The sequence below is a fragment of the Channa argus genome, chromosome 14 (genome assembly GCF_033026475.1).
Source record: "Channa argus isolate prfri chromosome 14, Channa argus male v1.0, whole genome shotgun sequence".
Lineage (NCBI taxonomy): Eukaryota > Metazoa > Chordata > Actinopteri > Anabantiformes > Channidae > Channa > Channa argus.
The window spans coordinates 2,243,965-2,268,203 of record NC_090210.1 but is presented as its reverse complement, the minus strand read 5'-3'; the positions used below and the strand labels follow the sequence as shown (position 1 = coordinate 2,268,203).

The following is a 24,239-nucleotide window of genomic DNA, read 5'->3' as shown; positions in this document are numbered from 1 at the left end:
AACGCAGTGTGGCTCGACCAAACGAGAGGCTTATTTTTCTCCCTTTTTTGTTAAAATGCAGATATGACCAGCTTCCCACTGCAAAAAATTCTTACTGCCTCCAGTCCACTTTTCCAATTTTTGTTTTTTCCACAGGAAAAAAAAACAAAATAAAAAAAACCCCAAATCGGACCATAACAGCAAAATATGCCCTGAATATGTTTATCAATATCCGTCTTTCATTTTAGAGTTTTTTAAAATTCTGGCTGGATTTGGATTTGTTTTAAAACTCCACTGAATATCAGGTTCGAATAACGAAAAAATATATCAGGCAGTCGATCAACATCAGATGTTGAAAAAGTATCTAGAATACACAATAACAAAAGGAAAAATGATGATGCACTGTGAATTACTTAGATAATTGTAATGTAATATGAACCCAGGAAACAAATAAATTCCATTTCCAATGAATCCACACAATTCAGTGAGCTACTCTCCTGGTCCATTTAACTACACACATGTGTACTATAATGAGCTGTAGACATTATGCCTAATTATGTATTAGACTGTGTTAGAGGGCCTAACAAAAGCTTTTGAAAGGGACAATTACGTTTGTTGCTTAGTTACATCGTTAAAAATATACCAAATCAGTGCAGATTATAGTGGGCGAGAATGCACATGTACACCACGAGCATTGTTGCCAAAATGCACAAAATTCAATTCATTAGGAACAAAAAAAAAGGAAACATTTTCATTCCTGAAAAGGACACTGGCTTAAGTGAAAATAAACAATTTTTAACTGTTGTTAAGGAAATGTTCCTGTGGTCGAGTCAAATATTTGGAAAATTAAAACAGTCAAACCCCGGAGCCATCCGCCAAGTTACGGCGACTTTGTCATTTGCTTTAAACAATGGGCGACTTCAACAAAAATGCAAGGAGAAAAAGAGCGGACTTTATTGAAATCAAAGGGAACTGGTGCACTCCCCCATTCAGTTTTTATTCTATGGATTCAATGGGATTGGACTGGCTATTGAAAAAGGACAGATGAGGGGTCTGCAAATCTGGCCTTATCAAAAGAGGGTAAAGACAAGCCAAAAATATCATGGCAGATCAGCCGTCAAAACTTCAATTTGTAGACGTGAGACACAACTAATATGGACCCAGCAGTGTAGTCTTTCACTTCCACTGCACAATGACTGCGGCTGCTGGCTGATGGCAGAGGATGGGAAATATGAATGCAACAGATGGGATTTTAAAATTCAGCGTCAATTGTTCATCAAAACAGACAAAACAACAGGACATCTGTTTACCTGCTGGAGTGTCAATGTTCCTCAGCTCTTCTTTGTCCTGTGACGGTGCCAGATCCTCGCTCTCCTCTTCACATGCCTCGCTGGGGCTGTAGTGGCGGGGTTTCATCAGCAGGGACTTTCTCTTGTTGACAGGGGCGCCCTGCACCCCGTCCTGAGCGCTCCTCTTCCTCGTCACGGACCCATATGGGCTGAAGGGAAGAGGAGATAAAAATCACTAAAGGGTCGACAGAGGCCTCAGTTTGCTCCTAGAAAACTCCAAATATAAAAATTTGAGACTTCGCATGACATAAAGTCAAAACCCTCAATGAATCCCCATTTGTTGCCTGGGAATGAAAATCTTGCTGTTTGGCATCGTGAATTTTTACCTGTGAGTCTCGGTGATGCAGTCGGCGAGTCCTGCGAAATAAAGGCCAAGAAAGAGCAGATAAAAAACTCATGTTTCCATGTCCGCTAAGTATCACAGCATCTGTTGACGTATTCTTCATCAAAGGTTCAAGGTCGACATACTACTTTTGGGACATTGCTGATGAAGTTTTACAACGCGGTGTTAAATATTTGTTTTGTAGATAGTCTTTTAAGGAGGATATCACCTTGGATTAACACTGACACACATCCAGCCTTTTACCATAGGTTTTTTTTTTTTTGTCCTCTTTTACAATGCCATTTCAGATAATCAGCATAAGGATGGAGAAGTGCTCTTTTCATTGATCTGAAAAGCCTTTCATTCAGTCTCCTCATTCTCCGTGAGACCAACAGTAGCTCATCCTTTGACAGCATTGACAACATGATCTCAAAGGGTAAATCAATTTTCCCAGAGGCCTGCGTAAATCTCATTCACAAGTTATACCCCTACTCCTATGAAGCACAACCAATAATAACACTTTTCATGAATTTCCCCAGATGTAGTAATAGCTCCAGCGTGAGCAGGCAGGCCTCAGAGGCCCTGAACACTTGCATAATGACATATCCAGTCTAGAGGTTTTCAATCACACAATATATACACAGTCCTTAACTAATTTGAGCCAGTGTTCCAATTTAATGAAGTTATTCCCCTCTGAATAATGAAATGGCAGTGCAGTGCTCTTCAGACCAGTAAGATAATACATAAAATTGACAGTTATAAAGTTGGATTGTTGAACTGATACCCCGAACCAATGGCGATAAGTGGAATACGCGTGCGCGCCCGTGCGCGTTGTTAAGAGCAACACTGAAGCTGAAAGCTGTACTCACCTGTGCTACTGTGGCATGTTTTCAGGGTTCGCTCCTCACCTTCAGAATCCATCTATAAAGAAAACAGCGGATTCGAATGACAGTTTATTCGTTTGTATTCACTTCATTGGTTCGAAAAAGACGAAAGACTTTAACATTTTAGAGGTTATTGTCGATTGTTCCCAGTCACCCACAGCCAGTTTGTGTACACAGCAACATCGCAAACATCTCCTGAAACACCAGTAATATGCAAACACGTGAAGTGTTTGGCAGAAAAAAAGTTTCAAAGGTGAGTAAATGTAATGACATTAAATAATGACATTACAGTACGGACTGGGCCTCACTGTTAGTGTTTAGACAAAAATAGTTGCTAAAATCCATCCACTCTCGGTGGCTGTTGCTTGTGAGTCCCAAATAAAACCTATTAAACATAATTATTCCAGGCTGATGGTGGCGTATAGTGGTCACAGGCCAGTGAAATCTGTGAGTCATAGGATATGCTGTTACTTTTCCCTGGTAATGGGAAACATGACTCCTCTCTCTCGTTTGCTGTTGTGATTGAAGGCACTGACCTGTCATACATTTATAATAGGGGAGCAGGTGTGGCAGTGATGGACCTTAATTTCCTTTAATAAACCTTTTATGTGCCACACTCTTAATGCCACGCCGGGCCCTCAGAGGTCCTGCTCATAATAGGTTCATTACTTTTGATTACTACAGCCTATTGAGACAAACAACTCCCAAACACTATAGATTACATTCTGTAAAAACTAATGTACCTCATTAGTTTGTAACACTTTTCCATACAGACATGCTCCAACATTTTGTATGAATTTGTTGTTCTGAAGGCAAAATGTGGCTCTTACACGCGGCAAACTGGGATGGTAACGTGGACATTAATCAAAGTTCAATTGATGTTATCACTGTAGTGAAATATCATCACTGACTCACACACACTGAATATTACCTGGGTGTTTTTTTTTCTCTGACATTTTAGACATCTTGTGTAAATGTTTAAAAAATGTATGTTATCCTTACACCTGTCACATTTTCTTATAGCATTCACATATTTACAGTTAACCATTAAGAATGTGTGTAATTGGAGGTGTTAAAAAAAATAGAAAGGAACTTTAAAGTGAAATGGATGCAGTTCCTCGGTTAATCGGCAGTTTTTTACAGTACACTGTATATAGGATGCAGTTTCATATATTATATGTGCGACAAGCAAACTGAATCCTCTTATCTGTGCAGCCTTTAAAGGGTGTCACATGTCTATGTCTGACATAATAATGACAAAACAGGCGAAAGAGATTTGGACAGAGCAGAATTTCTCTATACTTATTCTAACAGAGAGACACACGGAAGATGCTGCGGTGCACTAACAGGTAGCACTGGCATAGCAACAACATGGACAAATATGTGACGCTGACTGTTTACAAAAGCAGAACAAACATTCAGGGTCAGATGGGAGCTTTCATCACAGAGGCTGAAAACTTTATATACTTCACCGTTTTATTATTCATTCATGGCGAGTCTTTTGCTTCAGTTATCATTATTATATAGATGCTATATTGTCCAAAAAAATGCATTTGACAGGGACTAAAAGTCCTCCCGTTTACGCCCACATGTGTGGGCTGCTTTAAATTCAGCAAATTAATTAATAATTTCGTAAATCAGTTGTAATAAGATAAAATATTTTAAATCTAATTATAATTGTTGACAAATACTGTCTTACAAAATGTCTTGATTCTGCTACATTACAGTGTGTTATTAACAATGTATTAATTATTTGCACAGAAAGCTTAGAAATACCGACAGCATTACAAAAATTATTTAACTTAATGTCCCTATTCCATGATATTAGTCTATATAATAATTTACTCAATTAAATATAATTTTATAAAAGACTAATGTGCTAGAAGGCTGGAATGATCCACTTTCCTTTTTCCAGTTTCTTCCATATATATAATACAGTGTCTCAGTGTTTGTATATCCATGAAAAACAAAACACTTTATTTCCATTTATAAAAATTCGCAGCTATTGTGGAGCCTGCATAAAATATTTCCACTGGATGTTGTAAAGACATTAATGTAGCATCCTAGCAGCTCATGTTTGAAAACATCAAACCAATGAAAAGAAGTATGATATTTAAAGGTTCCCATTACATCACTGCCGTCGGTTTTAGATTTCATTTCAATGGAGTTTGAAACCCAACTCACTTTGACTTAAAATGAACTTAAGTAAACAATCACAGTAAATGGTTTCCTGTTTTTAGTATTTGTTTAAGTGCTGTAATAGACCATTAGGTCTAACAGCCTTGCAATGAAGTACGGAAAAAATATCTCTCTAAACTTTCTGTTTAGAGGGATAAAAGAAAGTTCTCTCAGGTACAAATCCAGCTGAGACAACCTGACACCTGAACGCCACCACCACTTTAGATAAAGCTAACTCAGCAACAAACTTTGAAAGAGTTGATTGTCTGCCAACCACCCACAGCTCTCCATAAGTAAAACCAAGCTGGGTCTGTGATCACTGTGGTCAAAGGCGCAGTGACACGCCGCCACTTAGCACGCTGCTTATCCGAAACAGCGTTACGCAATCACACATCCCCAGAGACCATTTTGTCCCTGACACGAGTTAAAAACTATTTCAGCTGGTCTGCATAACAATATTTACCTTTGAGTGTAGTTTTCCGAATGCTCTATGGGATAAGATGCCAGATCCACACTCTCCACCCTGGTTGATGCTCTCACACTTCTTATCTCTCAGGAGTTGATCAGGTAATTCATTATCTTTAGGAAAAAACACAGACAAAAAAAAAAAAAAAAAAGTTTAGCTCATGATCTGTTATTTTTAGTGTGCGATAAATTCGTTTTGTGCGTTTAGTTTTTTATGACTGCATTTTATATTCTTGGGAGATGGTTGTAAACATGCTGTCAAAAAAAAAAGGTGGAAAGAGCATTTAAATACCTCACATAGAAGAAGGAACACGATGCAAATTGATTGCTTGACAGAGATCAAATTGCTTGCTTCTAATTAATACAAAACATCCAAGAGGGAAAACAAGGATGAACACAATGAGTACATTAAGCCTCTTCACTTCACAGATCTTATTATGGAATTATTTATTTCTGTTAGCTTTGGGGAAAAAAAAACAAAAACAAAAAAAACAACATCTTCTTAATTATAGCTCACAGAGCATTTCCCCGGAAAAACAAAACTGGGGGAAAAAGGAAGAGGGGAGGGAGGGAGGGAGGGAGGGAGGGAGGGGGGCGGAGGGTTATTCACTCAAGTTCATTAGCATATGAAAAAAGAATCATTACTATTTGAGCTGGTTCGTCATCTGCTGAATCATATTTATGCACCCCCTCCCCTCCCCTCCCCCCCACCCGAACACACATACGCACACCCCAAGTCCAACACAAATAATGCTTCTCTGAGGACTCTTTCCCTGTGTCTGGGGCAGATTTCTCAGGGGGGAAAGGAGGCAGCCTGATGCTGAGGGTCTATGAGATTTTCTATGTGTTAATCTGGCTGCTAGCTGTCCTTGAGCCCAGCCCATTCCCCCCTAACCCCATCTGCCAGCATTCCCACCACAGAAGAGAGAATGGGCTGTGACTGGGTGTAGAAAAAGAGAGAGACCATCCCAGTCCAGCGGTCATGAATAACCATTGCCCCGCACCATTATCAGAAAGGCTGGATCCAGGCTGAGATGGTGGAGAGAAAATCTCTCCTGACATTACTCTAACCACACTCTTGTATTTGGTTGTAAGTGATGCTATTATTATTATTATTTTCATATAATGCCTTATTAATACCGTGCAGCTGCTGTGGATATTCATCACTGACCTTGAGTCTTTGTGTCCCCTTGTTCTCAGCTTATCCGTGCACTTGGGACGCTCTGGTATAATTAACACAGACATCATTGTGATAGAGTAAAAAACTCTCTCTGATACCTCATCTTGAAACCAATAAAGCAGGCCAAAGTAGCAAAGTAAGATTCTGGAGACCATAAAATTAATTACATTATTTACGTTTCCTTTAGATGGGGGTACAGGCGAGATTACAGAGGCAAATGAGATTACACAAAATAAGATTTCAAAATGTCAGTGCCACACACTCAACCAACCAACTGTTATGATTAGATTACTCTTAATATAATTACTGTCTGAGGCCGTGTGTGGAAACAATGCATACGTAAAAAATAAAAAATAAAAACCAGGAGCTGTGTCTTAACTGATTCCCATCCTTTTCTTTACAAGCCTCTTTCTCTTAACCTTTCTTCAACAGTATCATTTTGAATTATAGGGAACGGATGGGTGCTCTGTGCAAGGTCACTGTCTGGTGTGTGCTCAACCCCCCCCCCCCCCCCCTCCCCTCTCTCCTTGTTTTTGTTTCCTCTTCCAGAAGCACACTGAGTGAAGGGTTAAAACTGGAATGGATTTAATTATGGAATGAATGGAATTATAATGCGCCTGCAGCAAGTTTTCCTCCTTATTTATTAAAGCAGCTGATGGGCCAGGTTTGATGAGCCACTTTTGGCATAATTGAGTCATCACACAAAGAGGGTTCCTCGCATTCAGAGTGGTTTTATCAGCAGCAAACAGACCTGATTACTGGCAATTACACTCTGATCTAGGGGAAGGAGAAAAAAAGGGTAAATGTGCAGGGTAACTTCTGTGTTTATAGTTTACCCCGGGAATAATTTTCACATTAATTTTACATGCTAAGTGTTTTCTGTTTATGTATAATAAAGAGCAAGCGGCAAGAGATAGCCCCTGTTACTTTCGTACTTCCTTGTAAAGAATGTCAGAGGAAAACCGAACTGATCAAAATGTATATTTACACCATAGGGTGTTTGAGGTTTGTCAGAAAATCTGCTGAAGCAAAAGGTGAGCCAGCAATTATATACCTGCTTGGGAAGTGCTGCTCACACCTACTCTGTGGAAAGCAGGTTCAATTGCACATAGAAATCAGATGACTGCTTTGGCCATTTGCTCTGAGATGCAAATGGATCCATGGTGAGTAAATAAAGCCGTGTTTAGAGATTTAAATCAACTCCTTTTTCTACGGTATTTAAATAAAAAAAAAACAACTTTTCTGTGAGTTGGACAGGGAGACATGAGCTGGACAATAGAATAATAGCTTGCATATATTTAAGGATGCGATGTGAAGGACACCAACCTTATTGCTAAATGTTTTACATTTTTTTTAATTTTACAATGTTCAGTTAATGGTTACATTCATACTAAAAATGGCAGGAAGCACCACTGGAAAATGTGTATGTGTAATATATTATTTGTCACAATTAAAATCCAGAGACATGAGACAGTCTTTTATAAATTAACTCATTTGACAGCTTTAAGTGTCAATATGAGTTTATTTTGCACAACGTAAAGTACAGGCCTTCTCTGGGTGCTGTGTATGAATGTGCCCTTTCTAATAAAAGAAAAAAAAAATATACTGTCTCTGGAAGAAAATATTCTGCCAGCAATTTGTGAGCATTCCTTCGTCTGATAGAAGCTTCTGGATTCATGCAGACACAGTCGAAAATCTTGAAGTCAACTGCGATTTCAGATATAACAGCCTCACAGCTACCCTGACGGCCAAGCAAAGTGTTTGTGCCTTTTGCCAAAGAGTACTTTTATAGAGGAGCGTATTGGCATCTTATCACTTCTCCAAGACAGAGATGCTTCAATAAAAATAAATAAAAAAAAAAGAACACAGCTCACAGAATTCTTAACAGACAATTAGGAGCCTGGCTAGCCACTATCGCTTCAATGATTTGTTATGATGGCATAACTACAGGGGAAACTTGTTATTGGACTGAGTTAGCAAGAGTCCCATAAAAGAGTCAGATGGTGACACCTTTGCCGAGGTGATTTGTGAATCTTGTAATCGCTATCCAAAGTCATTCCAAAGCCTTCCCTCTAAATTGAGTTCATCTGGAGCTGGACCACACAAAGGCACCAAGTCCAGATTGTTTCTTCTGACATCAAAGAGCCAATTTCTGTTTTTGACCAAATTTCTGGTGCTTTTAGTTCCCTTATCGTATGAAAGGGGCCTCGATGATATGCTATTTTATTTGAGCATTTCAATCCAATTAAGAACACCAAAACATTCAGACAAATAAAATTTGTATCTTCTTGCACTACACTATGCATCAATAGCATAATAAATGGAGCGGCAGACAATTCATCCACTGGCAAGTCTCCAGTCGGCCGAACCACTCGCAGGTTAGTTTGAATCTTTGAATCCTGTCATGAACACGTTTTTTTTTTTTTCAAACCTGTCTAATTTAGGGACAGGTGTTTTGGGGAAAAGAAGTTCCAGCCCCAGTGTAACAATGAGTAGAGTAATCCTGTTCATTGTTCCTGCCCAAGGGGGCCCCTTCATGGAGGAGGTCTCATGAATGCTACCAGGTGGTCTGCAATTTGGAGAAACGTAGTAACCGTTCCAGTTAATCCCCCCACCGCCCCCCCTCACAAAAGGCAGGTCTCCAGTGCTCTGAGGCTCTCCAGGGCAAAGGCAAAAGTTTACCTCGAATACACAGTGTCTGAAAGGAGTCAGGGACTCGAGCACTGATTCCTAATCAGATTGCGCTGAAGTGAACAGCTCGCATGGCAGCTGTAGTTTTCCCAGGGTTAATTACCTTTCACTGCTCTCTCTAAATGAGTCAGCTGTTCCTGTCATTAAACAACTCCACTCTATCTATGCTCCTCTGTCCTCCACACACATGTACACAAGGGTGTGCACGTTCACACACACACACACACACATAAATACAGAGACACACTTTGTTTTACCCAGTGTGTACTGGGTACGGCGATCAAGCTAAGATCTACTAAATAATGAATTATTGGGATATTATAACGACACTTATGACTTCACTTGTAGGTTAGTGGCTACTAAACCGCAGCTCCCTGTCTTTTTTATACGACAAATGTCGATTCAGATAGAAGGCAGTATTCCCAACACACCTCCCCGGCCCTGTTAGAGGAAAATAATGCCAATCTGCCAAGGTCTTATTGTAAATAGCCCCTTTAGTACTAATTGAGTATATATAGGAAGCAAACATGTTCGCATATGCGCACACAAACACAAGCATACGTGCATGCACACAAACATGCAGATACACATACATGCATTCCAGCTCTAATATAGTTGTGCTGTCATCAATTCTGAACAATCTGTCTGCTCACTGAGCTCAGTGGCTCAGGATGTTGGGGGAGTTTTAAGTGATTTTTGCCACTGTATGGTAAAATCCCTTGGCCACCTGGATTACAAACTCTAGTCCTTTAACTCATGCCAGTATAAATCCGTGTTAACTCGGATTTACCTCTGGCATATGAATTCTCAATCTGCGTAAGCTTTGTTTGGAATGAGTTGAACATAAGTATTTCATGCAGTAAGGATGCCCAATGGTGAATTCCCGTTTCTGTGAAACACACACTGGGAGACAGTTCAGGACTAAATCAGATATCAGAACAATTAGAAGAGCCTGAAAGTGTGTTTTATTACGCACACAAGATGAGGCCCATACAGTGGTCCCCAACCAGGTGGAAGTGTGTAACGCTGCACTGTGGAATCCATGTAACCATGGTGACAGATATAAACTGAGAGCTGTGTACTATGGTCAAGAGTTTAATCAGATTCCATATACAAAGATTTTACTTTGCTTATTGTGAGACAAACACTATTTGCTCAGTTGTTCAAACACAAGCCTTGGTCCCCTACCAAAGTGATCATGATAAAATAAAATATGGCATGAACAGCCTGGAGGATCTAAATTAGAGTATTATCCAATATCCATACAATCTCTCGCACTCACACACATACGCATACACTTCTGTGCTAGCAGAGTTAAGCCAGACTATTTTGTACTTAAAAGGTTAGCAGGGCTGTTTTGTGAGTTTGATCCATGCTTGCCAAATCAGCAGATGGTCCATGAATATGATTATATGCATCAATAAAAAGAGTAATCTTTAACAAAATGTAAATTTGACTTAAGTCCAGGGTTTAATATACGCAATGGACTTTAACCTACTTTCTAGCCTGACAGTAGAGCGTGATAAGCTAATGACCTTAAATTTCTGTATTATGGCAATTCACTGGTGATGCCCCAGTGCTACTATTCAGAGATCAAAAACAGGAGAAGAAAGGTACAAGGGATCCACACAATTCTTAAAATGTGCACTCTTGCGTCGAAACGACATTCATTTACTTTTGCACGAGGAACCAGACAGTGCAGCAATCAATACAAACTGAGTATGAGTGTTTAACAAGATCCTGCTGTTGTGCATTTTAGTTCTTTAAAAAAAAAAAAAAAAAGCCTTTACTCAAGGATAAACAATAAACTCTTCCTGAGTAACGTGCACCATTATTAAACACAGGAACAGACACGAGAAATAATAAGGCTTTACAATTTTGTGAATCAAACTCCCATCTCTGACACAAGCTGACACGAAGTTCGAGTACAAGGTAAGAAACGTGGCTTAGAGAAAGAAAAGTTGAAGCAGCAATTCAGAAGTTAAGAATGGCCACGTGAAATGCAGTGAGCTTATTCTGAGTCACATAAAACAGTATCACTGCTATTGATCCTTCCATAAATCTGCTTATCTGAGCATGAGGCTTACACAGCACAGCACATCCTTAAACAGGCAAACAGAATCACTTGTCTCATACATCTAAATGCACTCACGTTAACATGTCCGTCAGGGCAGAATCGCAAGCTCGACTTACCATGCCCCCGTTAGCCTTTGTTGTGCATCTCATAGTGACATCGGGGAGGAGACGGAGCAGAAGGATATCGAGGTGGGGTACAGAGTAGTCCAGAGTCTCGTTGCTGAGAGAGTGTATTTGGTTGGTGTGTCTGTGTGTGTGTGTGTGTGTGTGTGTGTGTGTGTGTGTGTGTGTGTGTGTGTGTGTGTGTGTGTGTGTGTGTGTGCAGGGACACTGTGATATTCACCCGAAACGCTGAGCTTTTTTTCCCCCTGTAGCCTTTGTGTCATTCACTTAACAACCAATCTCATTAGCTGCTGGGCTACAATGGGCTGAATTATTTTCTGTGTAAATACACCACATGGTGATCCTCAAGGTAAGACCTCTGAAGGTCTTTTTAATCACATAAAAGATAGATTCACCCCCAGAAAGAAATCAATGGTTATAGGAAGAACAGGCTGCTCCTAAAAAGAATTGAAATTAAAATGAGATTTATATTCCTCAAGGTCTAAACTGAAGAGAGTATAATTGTGCGATTATGTGACTGTAATTAATATAACATTGTGACATGTACATAAGTTAAGCATATATGTAGTGAGTAAAATTAAAAAAGGATGGATGGATAGATGTGCAGAAGTGCTCCCACTCAAATAAAAAATAAAAAATAAAAAAATCTGACTGGAAAGGTAAATATAAAATGGCAAGTACACGTAAAACAAAAAAAGATTTAGTTTTTTTTTAACAACTGTAGTGCTTGTTTGTGCAGAATCATGAATCGATGTAAAATGTAACTATTGTAAGTACTTGAAGTCATGACAGCTGTCTATAAGCATCAGGGACATGTCTATTGGCCAACTTGACCCTTGTTAGAAAACAAAACAAATACAAAAAGAGAATACTGCAGCCTGGGACTGCCGAGCCGGGTCACTGGAGATTTTCCAGACAAACGCCGCACAGGGGAGGGGAGGGGAGGGGAGGAAGAATAAAAAGGACAGGCTCAGAATCTCATTTTAACAGACCGCACACAATCTGGGCTCCCACAGAACTATCTCTGCCTGACCGCTTTCTATTTATCCCTTATCAGTGTTTACCAACCGCTAGTTTTCTTTCATTCACACTGTGAGGCAGTTCTCTTACTATCAGTCAACAGCTGACACCGTGGAACAGCCTCAAAGGCAAGAGGAAGGGATCAAAACTAAACCAAAGCTGTTTAAACAATACAACAGAGGAAATAAATTCATAAATCCTAATTCTTCCCAACCCACAAGGGTATAAGCAGATCCTTTATAGTTAGGCCAACAAACAAAACCACAGCCAATGAGGTATATTACAATCAAGGTAAATTCGGAAATATATTTAGAAAAAGAAAGGCTGAAAAAAATCCCATGTAATATTAATTGGAAACATTTCATCATCTTGCCCTGTCAAGGCTAATGTAACTATTCATTAAAAGGGATTTTCCATTGTGTTTTATTATCTTTTTTTTGGAAAATCCCACCTGATTTAACTTGTGAACACTTTTGCATTTTTTTTTTTTAATAGTACCACACTAGATGATATAATACATTATTAAGGCTTTCAAAATGTTATAATCACGATTAAACTTATGAAAAACAAAAGAAAACAAGAGAAAACAAAAGTGTCCACTGATAATGATAGATCCTAAAAAAAATGGAAGCCTACATAATTGTTCGAATGAAAATCACTGTTAACCACAATTCTAAATATTTAATCATCTATTATGATATTTTATCTATTATGAACCACATGTAAATTTAGGGGTAATTTCCAACAGAATTTTCTCATAAACTCCTGACACTATATGGATTATACATTTACACAAGACCAACAATTATGGGCGAAACTGAATTACTGTTGAAAATAGAAAAGATGAGAGAAATCAAAAAATAAATTAGAAAGGTATCGCTACTACTATTGCTTTATTTATTTTTTATTTTTTGCAGTAGGACACACAAACAACATGTTTTTTTTTAAATACTGTTCAAAAGTTTAAAAGCAAATGGATAATTTCTGAGACCTTGTTGTATTAAATCCACATAATGCATTTTCCTTGATTAACTGACTGAAGTTTGATTAGCACATAAACAGCTAACTGTGTGTATTATACTGACTATATAAGACTATATAATACTTTGTGCTATTTTGTTTTTACATTCTGTGCATCCGACGGCAGTTGACTCATAAATAAAACGAGTTATTAGAATCGTATTTAACGATCGCAAAACTCGATTCATTGGTGTTTCAATGTGTACAGAAATAGGTACAAATGAAATTCTCTATTACAGGTGTTTAGTGTATATGACATTTGAGTAAATAAGTTTGTGAATCCAGTCTTGCTGGGCAGCAGGTACCATGGACAGTTCCTTGAGGCGAACAGAGGTGACATTAGTGTGTTGTGTAGCAACTACCATCCCTGAGCTTTGAAGAGGAGGGTGTGGAGCAGAGAGAGGAATAATGCCTCTTACTTTGCCACACACTCCCTGCCTCAGCTTGTACTGTTCTAATAATTACGAGGTGCAGAGATACAACTTTTGTAACCTCCCAAATGTCTCTTGTCCTCATCTGTTACTGTGTCTATTTAACTTGCCAAACTTTTCAAAGCATTTTGGTCCCATTGCGGCACCGTTACCTTATGCTATGTTGCTGAAGGTTTTTGTTGTTTCATATTTGAGTAAAGATGCAGGCGGACTAAACTACGCTGATGGAGTTAACATTAAATGGATGTTGATATAGGCAAATGACAACCCGCGTTTCAATTTATTTTTTCCACTGAAAATTTTACACAATTCCACTGAACTAAAATTCAATAAAAATGATTTAACACCTCAATCAGAATATAATGTCCCTAAAAGAAAAATGTAGTATATGTTTGTGTAAATAGGTTTGACCTCAGGCTAGATTTTCATTTGCCAGCTATCTAAAGAATTAGGTTCAAAATTTTAAACGACAGAAATGATGCGACGATATCAGGAGGAGTTCATTGACTAATTTAGGCCTAAACTCTGCTCACATATAAAAAAAAAATAAAGGAACACTTTTGTTTCACAATGATCAACATTAAGCTGGGTCACAGAAGTAGATTTTGAGCCCTTAGTCTGCTAGTAAATGATAAACTTTCCTAACCGGCATCCATACTCCTAAATCAATAGTTTCTCTGGAGATAGTTGAGTGCTTTGCCCCTGAGAATTTGTTCAAAGCTGAGACTTGCCCACGTATAATACAAAAGTTCGTAGCAGAAAGTATTGGTATCGCACTGCATTTAACATTAGCATAGAGTTTTCAAACTTTATTACAGTTACAATGCAAATAACTACATAAACTGAGCACAGGGTTTTATGTTTGGCCTTGCTGAATATGTACAAATTTAGGAGTTTGCTCACAGAGAAGAACCCAAAAGCTGATTTGCAGATTTTGCTGTCACACCAGAATCAACATTAGCATGTAGTTTTCAAACTTTACTAGACTTAAAATGCAAATTACAGAGAAGCCACAACAGGATGCAATAAAATACATCACTGATCTGTTCAAATATGTTACTGGAACACAGAGTCAATGTTTAAGTGCATTAGGCTCAGTGGTCTTGTATGTACAGCTGTCACTGTCAAAGCCACAGGCAACCTGACAATGCTTTGTCTCAGCACACAATACGAACATGTGTTCTTCTAAGACAAGCTTATATTCCACACAAATGCGGTGAGTTTAATCTAGGTAGACAGTATCTCATGCTATCTGGATGATCAAAAATAGGTCACGCATCTAAAAAACAGTTTGAGCCATTTAATCTCCTGTGAAACTGTCTGAAACCTGGACAGAAGCTGCGCTCATTTCCCAGCACAAATTTTAAGGACACTGATTTGTATCAGGCAAACAATATTCACCACCAATCTCAGCAATATTTCCACATCCACGCTCCAAACTATTTCTAGGGGAACATCTATTTCATGTAATTATGTAAAATCCACAGACCACAAGTTTTAACAGCTGACTAACATCTCAAGTGCAAGTTTCGAACACGTGAACATTTTAGCTGCTATTTGGAATTTCACATCCAAGCCTCTGACCGCATGAGCTAAGAGGCTTGTCGTTCACATATGCAATGCATAGTATCAGCGATGATAAACGCCGACCAAACTGACAGTATTAAAGGAAAAGAACTTTGACACCAACCTAGTGCTGTGATCCAAAAAGTTTGATTTTCTCCCAGTCTCTCGATAGCTGAGCTGGTGCTGTGGCTTTGAAAGGTAGTCCCCAGGAATATGACATACTGTGCCTTTGACAGCCTCGAGATAAGCACCTGCGTTCGGGTCCCTTTTTACGTCACACCTCCCCATTCACAGCCCTTCAACATGATGCACATTTGCACATCAACAGCCACCAACCCCCCTCCTCGTTCAACTCCCACATCCGCAAAACACACAAACAGGCACACAAGAAGAAGCAGATACACGCACTAGCCTCTACTCATGCGCGCGTACACATAGACTCATGCACAGGCGCCACAGATTTGCGTGTGCTTAGTGAAGATGCAACATACATGCGGGCGAACACACACATGTACATTTGTATACGCTCCCAGGTATGTGTTCCTTATATTTAAACTCCTCCATCCAGCCTTTGGTTTTTTTTTATCGATCCTTATTCAGTGGTTTAAAAAACTTTCACTCGCTTTCTCATAAGACCAGGGCATATGCCCTCCCAAGCTCCTCATACATCACTCATCATGCAAATGAGAGGGAATGTCACTCCTCAGCAGCAGATGGCCAGGGATGATAACAATGGCTCAACAGACCAGTTTCAATGTCTGCGACTTTATCGCTACGGCAACAACAAAAATAGATGATATGAAATCCTCGTCCGTTAATTTCATTTCCCCTCTTTTTAATGTTTGTACCTGTCAGTCCGTGTCATTTCTCCTGGACCATTTAAACGTAAAAGCTTTGTCTGAGGGTTTTCTGTCACAAGAAGTCTGGCTATCAGTAAAAGGCAGAGACCTGGAAATTATTTTTGGTGACTACGGAAGGCTGCTGCCTAGCAGTTATTCAAGTAATTAGGTGTAATTCCTCCCTGTAGGCCATGTTAGTCTCCTGAGTTAGCTCAAGCATTCGACAGGCCAGGATAGAGACAGGGAAGAAGAAAAGAAAGAAAAGGGCCCCGAGAAATCACAAATGCAGCTTTTCAAACACCCCCCCTTGAGCCAAAGTGATGTCACCCTGCGTCCTGCTGACTCCTGTTCATACAAGCCCCCACAGCAGAGAGTAAACAGTGGAAGCGTTTAGCAAACAGGGCCAGATTACAATGACAAAGGCAACCACACTTCTGGGTGGAGCCTGGGGCGAGGGGGGCAAAACGGGGGGGGGGGGGGTAGGATGGTGTGGCTCAGGATTTAAAATAGGTGATATCCACGAGGACGCCCCCCCCTTAAGATCCAAGCAAAGCCCTTCCCCAGCTGATGGTAGGGGCCACCCAAACACGCTCATCTCTCGGTGATGCCTCCCCTGGTCCCCAGGGACCGACGTGTGAACACAATATGTAATAATAATGTATTTTCAGTCCTTTTTTCCTGTGATTTGTGCACTTGGTTATGCAAGGCTGGGGACTTGAGGATGGAGAATATCATTACTTAAGGTTTGGCAGTTGATCATCACCTTGTTTAATGCCTCATTTGAAAGTATAATTTCTAACTGTCTTCAAGAGCCAATTCATGATACACGGTGAAAGAGACGTACAAAGAAATCAAACTCACTCTGTTTTCCCCTCTTTTCACTATTTGTGCCTGATAATCATACAAACATATGAAAGTAAACAATAATCTTTCTAAGCATCTTATCAAATAACATGTTCTTTGTTTGCTCATGTAGACAATGTTGCTGGGAGGCCACAACAAGCTTGTTCTAGGGAAGATTATTTCATGTACTGAATGAGACATCAGTATTGCTAGAAAAAATAAATAAATAAAAAACATAAAAAGAATCAACTCGTAAAGCAATCTTGACAAATTGTGAGAGAGCAACATATTGAAGACTACACCACACCACCCTTATAAAACATAACATTTTCTTTTGGCCCTAACATCTGTTCAAATCTCTAAAAAAAGGGACCTCATTCAGAGCCGACACAGAACATAAACTAGTGTTTTGTCAAGCTATTTCATCAACTGAAAATGTGGGCATAACTGGAGAGAGCTGATGGAGAAATGAAAGAGGAGTGGGTTGGACAAAATTACATGTCAAACAAGGGTTCACATTTAAAAAGTCCTGCTCATATTTGTAGAAAGTGTTTGATTGCATTTAGAAAGGTATTACAATGGGTCACATCTGTGTCTAAAAGCTTTTTGCATTCTGCTGCAAATTATGTAAGCAAAGTGAAGTGTCACAGCACCCTGTTGTTTTGAGCACTATACCTTCCTCCTGTGAAACCTACACAAATACGTTTAACTGAATTCTTCTAATGCACTGCAGGATCAAAATGTCAGCAGTATAACTTCAACAAACCCCCTCACTCAACACCCCGCCCCATGATTTCAACAAAGCGACGCGACTAATTACGCATGGCAGCCTGTAAACCAAAACAACAATACATATTCACTCTGTGCTATTGAATATGGTGGATGTGTAAAAATCTATATTAAACTGTGGTTAATTTAAAGCCATAAATGCTTTAAGCTTGGTCTAAAATGACACAAACACTTCTTCTTGGTGGTACTCAACTCTCATTGTGGAGCCATTTGATGTTGCCTGTTCATTACAGAAAGTCACATAAAAGAACTGAATTCTATTTTTTTTTTTTTAAACATATTTGCATATGCAAATACAAGAAACCAAACATAAGTACATGTTGTTGGTATGGCTCCAGGATGAGGAACTATCTTTATGTTCATGTCAGAAAACAGGATTTATTCTATTGAAAATACACTACATTTTTCACGGGGATCATTATTTACATTGCATGTCACTGTGTCTCCGTTAAAGAAATTATTAGATTACTTCCCAGCAATCCCCCTTTGGGCCAATCTGTGAGTGACCGTGGGCAACCTCACAATATGTTTAATTAGTGTCCTTTGAAGACACTTCAATGACAATAGAAATGTTCTATGGGCAAACACAGGATGCTTTGTATCTCTGCCTCAAACTAATGCTAATGCTAAAATATATATTGGGTTATATTTGAGTTTGTCGTCTAAAAGTAACATATTGTAACCAATACGACCAAATGAGGATGTTAAAAATCCCACCTAAAGATTTGTGCAGTGCGCGATAATGTACGGGGATCTAGATAAAAGGTCGATCAACAAGGGTAAATGTGATCGTCATCTGTATGACTGTGGGTCTAAATTATCCACGTGATAAACATCAGTCATTAGTGGTCACAACATTTCATGGCCTCACAAGAGAGCATCCGATTGTTTACATCTAAGAAATCGATGCTTGACTGGTCAGTCAATCCCTTGCTTTTTTATAGTCAGTGGGTCGTGGACTCATTGTGTGGTGTCATTGAGAGGTTAGGGCCAGATTTGGGGTGTCTCTGGAGGTCCCTGCCCATCTTTTCTCCTCAAGCGGACACACAATGGAGCAGACACGCCTCTAAAGGTCCAGATAGGAGCTTGGGTTTTCAGCCAAAAACGAGCACCTAAACAATGGTAACAGGTGTGTATAATGCAAGCTTTGATAATGACCTTGGTAGCCGTAATAGTATGTCTAGACACAACTAACAGGAGGCATTTTTGTCTGGGCCTCAGAAGTCCTGTGGGTGGTCAATAGCAAAATCCTAAATGGTGTATTATTCTTAAAAAATATTTCTACCACGAAAGTGCCAGTATGAGAAGCATCAGAAAAGTTAAGTTTGACACTCAGCGGTAATTTTTCTCTGTCTATAAAATATTTGTAAGGCAGTTTGCATAACAAGCTAAAATCATCTTGAGTATTCATAGATATGCACTTGAATAAATAGGAGAAAAAAAACTCCATTAATGTGGATGGCTTGCATTTTTTGATTGCGCCAGATACAGGAAGCTTGCTGACATGAACTAAAATGCAAATGCCCTTTGAGCAAAACAAAGAAATTGATTATGAAGTAAGTTTCTTCAGCACAAGTAGCTGGCTTTGAGTGATTAATGGGGGTGGGTCATTGATTTCCTTTTGTTTAGATCTTGGTTAACTTTCTGGAGACACAATTATAATTTGTTTCCAAACAATAAATCCAATCTAGCTTGAGCAAATTAAATTTCCCTATGGCCTCTTCTGCGTCATTTTACATCTGAAATGGGCTGTTATCAAAAGGCACCGCATGTTAATGTCTGCCGTTTTTGTTTATATTTGTTCCATTTCTGATTAGATGTTGCTTTTTCTCAGTACATTCAAAGGTAAGCACCTCCTAAGATTAGAAAAGAGCTGTTTGCAGAGATGTGCATGTCTTGTCAGCTATGGTGTCAAGAGCTGATCTTCCTGTTGTATGGCAAAACATATGATATTATTTCTGCCGAACTATCTACACAGCATGTGGAAAATGCCGTCTACAAGTCATCTGAAACAAGCCAAAAAGTTGTGTCGGTTTTGCATGTCTCAACATAAGCTTTGCTAAAGGTTAGTTAAAGGTTTTTGAATTATTGTGCCACAATGTACTTTATATTTCTGCACATTTGCAAGTCAAATTGCACTGTTACAGATTACTTTATTGAAAGGCTTTTGCCATATGCTTCAGCTTTACAAGTTTGAAAACTTTCATAGATCCAGACATTTATACTTCCTGATTTCTCGCATCATCTCTCCAAGATAGTGATAATACGATTTCTGTGTTTTTTGCTGTTGAGAAACAAACTGGATTATGAACAGATCACTACATAAACAGCTTTCTAAAAGGAGGCAGCTATTTTAAAAAAGGCTGAAGAAATGCAAAGAGGGATTTAAATTTTAATTTGAATTTATTCCAGCAAGTGAAAGGTTCTTTTGAGAGGGGATTTCAGCAAAGATGATGGTATTTAAAAGTGATAAACAAGCATCTAAACCTCCAGTGGAAAACAGTCATTTTGCTTCTTTCTAGTGTAGGGGAGGAATTGGGCTTGCAATGGTCACATCCAAAAAATAAGAATAAGTAATAGTAGTAATTAAAATGTAAATAAGCAAGATCCATGGAGATATTTCAACACATTTCTGTCATAAATTGTGTAATTAACATTTTGTCTTGACACACCTTGTGACTCTGGATGTATAGCTATATGTCCTCAGGTGCATATTCATGTTCGCTTTGTACTTGGCATAGCGTACTTTATACTCTATATGGATGCTTAAAAAATCTTTCACACTTATCACATGCAATTTAAATCCAGTGCTACAACACCAAAGAGGAACATCAGGGAAAAATTAAAAATTAAATGCCTTACAAATAAGGACTCGTGTTAATTAGGAATTGTTGTGGTGCGGTTTGAGGCGGTATCTGAAAGAAATCTCGAGAATTTGTAGTTGCGTGATTCACTCGAAGCAGTCACGTGTCCCATTTGTGTGACAAAGACTGATTAACCAAGGCTGTCATCTATTATATTTGTAATATATGGATTATACTGATGTGACTGGCTTTCAAATGTTTCCATTCTCTTGTGGATGACCACTGAACTTAAGCGGAGAAACCTATGCCACACAAGAAAGACAAAGAGTTACATCATTTTGTTGAACGCTTAATCCGATCATGGACAGTGTTTGTGCATTTGCTATCTTCAGAAAACGCCAGCAAAGGCGCTAAGTAAACCTATTTTACAAGACTCCCTCACAAGGATACAGTGCCAGTATCGGGATAAAATTTCACACAGCGGCATGGCTCAGTCACATAACCTAAGCAGGCTTAGGAAAATGGAACACTACAAAGTATTGCACTTGCTTCCTGTATGTCTGTTGTAGCATGCAAAATGCCCGAATGACTGATACGAGTTGGAGCATGAAAGCCAAAGTGAACTAATAGCTGAATAGCATGTAGATACTGTTGTTAATGCTCTGAGTTGTTTAAAATGGTAGATTATGGAAGTGTGCACCTGGCATTCTGCAGGCTAGCCTGGCAACACTCCTCCCTTATAATTATAATGAACACACAGTAATTCAGGGTTGAAGCTGAAATACGAATGATGTCCTCTGAGACAGCTTGTTTTAATGGTTATGCAGAAGAGTTCCTAGAAGTGCAGATGGCAGATGCAATGCCTTTGAAGCTATTTACAGATTTTACACTACAAGGTATGTACAGACCAACGTTGGTCTTTTGTAGTCCTGAATTAGACATTAAGCTTGACGTGTACTTTCGAGGACATTTTCTGTAATATTAATAAACTAGCAAGTAATATAGCAGAGAACCAAATCGAGACAGCTGCCTGATAAGGACTGCATGGACTGTTTCACATAAAACTCCCTGTTCTTACTTTGTCCACATAGGGGTGCATTTGCTCAGAGCTTGGGATGTAATCTACAAGTAGTCTTGCTTTGCAGTGTATCAGTAGGCTAATTTTCTGTCAAGATGAAAATGTATTTTGAGGAACTATTCCACAAAACACGCAACATAATACGCTAGACAAAATTAGAGCCAGATGCCATATAGTGTGGATACATCCCTTTAGTTGGAAACTTTTTTATTGCGTCCACACAAGCTTTGAACCACCAGACTTTTATTCTGTAAGTATTTATAGTCATGTTATTTATCTGCTTTAACTTTAGACAATGTGATCGACAATTTTTCTTCGTGTGCATCTAGTTCCTGAATTGAAACAGCATGTGCAGTTTACCTGTTAGCACTTGAAATATTCCACCGGTGTGACTTCTGCCTTCATGTTCAGTATAGCTAATATATCTCTATTCCTGGCACAATCCCAAGTGTATATAAAAGCGTGCAGAGCCTTTGAATCGGCACCACTACTGTGATACAAGAGCAGGTATTGAAACAACAAAAATGTTAACTTGAAGAAAAAGTTTTGCCGCATTAAAGTCACATAGGAGCCACATTAGCATGTGAAAAGAATAAACAGGAGCATTCTCAGTAACACACTCCACCTGGCTGCTAACCAGCATCCTTGTCAGAAGTCCACCCACCGCACTGGCTAACACTGAAAGACCTCCTGGGGACCGCAGTGACCATTCACTCGGTTCTCTCTTTTTCCCATGCACCTGTGACTGTTTTTGTGTTTGCTATTTTTTTGCTTTGTCTTTTTCTGGCAACACTGTATCATCGGAGACACACTTTCCCTCAAAAGGAATTCTCCTGCCCAACAATGTGGTTTGTTTGTTCGCTGGATATGGCGGGCCAGAGAGTCAAATGGAAAAAATAAAAAATAAAAAAAAAAAAGAAACCAAGTCACCGCAGTAATAATTAAAATTGCCGCTGAGAGAAACAGCCGTCTAGATGGACTTGAAATAAGAAAATAAGGTACTTTTACCAACTGGTTTCTTGGCGGGTTGGGGGGCTTCACAGGGGCAGTTGGAAAGGCTCTCCTCCTTACTCTCCTCGGACAGCTCATCCGGCTTCTCCATGGTCCTGGGCCTTAGAGAGCCGCTTTGCCATTTTCCAAAGGACTTTGCCACAATCGCTTTGTCTGCTCCTTTCATTGTTTTCTGTAAAACACATTTACAGCATGACTTCCCAGGTTTATCCCTCTTGTGAGCCATCTGCCCCCTTTTTTGGCTCTCAATAAACCTGGGCTCATCTTTCCTAAACCCAAAGTAAGAGAGAATTAGGGCATTGTGTGCATATGCATTCTCTTAAGCATTCCAGAAAATTTCCTGATTGCCCTGGCATCTTTTTTTAGAGAGTGTTTGGACATTGTTGTTCATTTCACAATCCTGTGTGGAGAGAGTGCTACTGATTGAAACAGTTTAAAACAATACTTTGCAAAGTACCCACACAGTGAACCGCAGATAGGAATTTAAACACACACGCACACGTTTTAACATTTAATCCAACTTAAAGGAAATAAAAATAGCACATTATGCCCTAATTGAGTGCTGTACAGTCCGCAAATACTATTACAAGGCCGATCAGGATTAGCAGTGGTACATACCTAGTTATCTATTTCTGAGTGCCAAGACTGCTAGCAGTGGGCAACTAAATTTCAAAAGCTGGCAAATCCAGTTGTCTCCTAAATACAGAAAGTACTTAAATCCAGAGCTAACAGAAGAAAAAGACGGATAAAGGGTGCTCTGCATATCACCGAAAAGCTTGTGCACTTTTCAGAATCACTGGCTAGGTTAAACAAATATGCTAAGTAGAGATCAAAACAATCCTTTGATCTGCAGCCTAGTTTCCAGAGGAATAGCTTGGCTGTTGTTGTAAATAACTTGTTTAAATCTATATACCATTTGCCTTCAGGTAATATCAAAAGTGCCAGGGATTCACAGGCAAATACCTTGTGGTTAGGAAATAGATCAGATAAAAGCGTATGAATATTTCAGCAACACTGCTCTGTCATTTTGTGTATTATAGACGAGATTTTAGCCCCATATGACCATTTTGCTTGTTTTTTCTTTTTTTTCTTTTCTAGCACCGAAACATAAATGAATAATATCTAATAGCCAAATGACATTTCACTCCTTTCTATTTTTGTAATTTGGAAAATGTTCCTACCTCCAGCATGCCATTCAGGTCGAACACAGTGTAAAACATTGTGCCAAACTTCATACAAAAGAGGCTTGAAGAATCAGAATGCAGAAGCTATGCAACTTGCTGACTAACTTTGCCCTCTGTTTTGATCGGGCACACAAAGAAAAACGCTGTCCATTCAAAACAGACAGCATAACTCTTTTCAGAGAGGGTGGTGGGGGGACCGTGAACAAACGAGGCCATGTCCTGAGCTGCAGTCAGTTTCCCGTCACGCTTCCACAGTGCACGGTGAGGGCCACAGGGACTGGGACTGGCTGACACCAAACTCACAGGCAACAGAACAACTTTTGTGCACACTAGCCTCTGGAGTTTCTATTTTTTTTTTCAACCCGAATTGGACAAGTGTGCTTTTTTTTTTTTTTTTTTTTGCTTTT

General features: G+C 39.2%; 1 protein-coding gene across 4 annotated transcripts in view; it reads right to left on the bottom strand.

Moving 5' to 3' along the window:
• st18 (ST18 C2H2C-type zinc finger transcription factor) overlaps positions 1-23,984 on the bottom strand; it is a 38,544-nt gene extending 14,560 nt beyond the window's left edge. For 2 of the 4 annotated variants that reach the window (XM_067475261.1, XM_067475262.1), the window contains exons 1-6: positions 23,830-23,984; positions 22,646-22,820; positions 5,176-5,291; positions 2,520-2,571; positions 1,655-1,685; positions 1,290-1,477 (exon numbers count right to left, since the gene is read on the bottom strand). In XM_067475261.1, coding sequence (XP_067331362.1) covers positions 1,290-1,477; positions 1,655-1,685; positions 2,520-2,571; positions 5,176-5,291; positions 22,646-22,820; positions 23,830-23,883 — 616 coding nt within the window. In that variant the 5' untranslated portion in view covers positions 23,884-23,984. Of the gene's footprint in view, positions 1-1,289; positions 1,478-1,654; positions 1,686-2,519; positions 2,572-5,175; positions 5,292-11,241; positions 11,486-15,408; positions 15,690-22,645; positions 22,821-23,829 lie in introns of those variants that run through there. The other 2 variants (XM_067475263.1, XM_067475264.1) reach the window with 2 other exon arrangements.
• Positions 23,985-24,239: the final 255 nt, after the last annotated feature.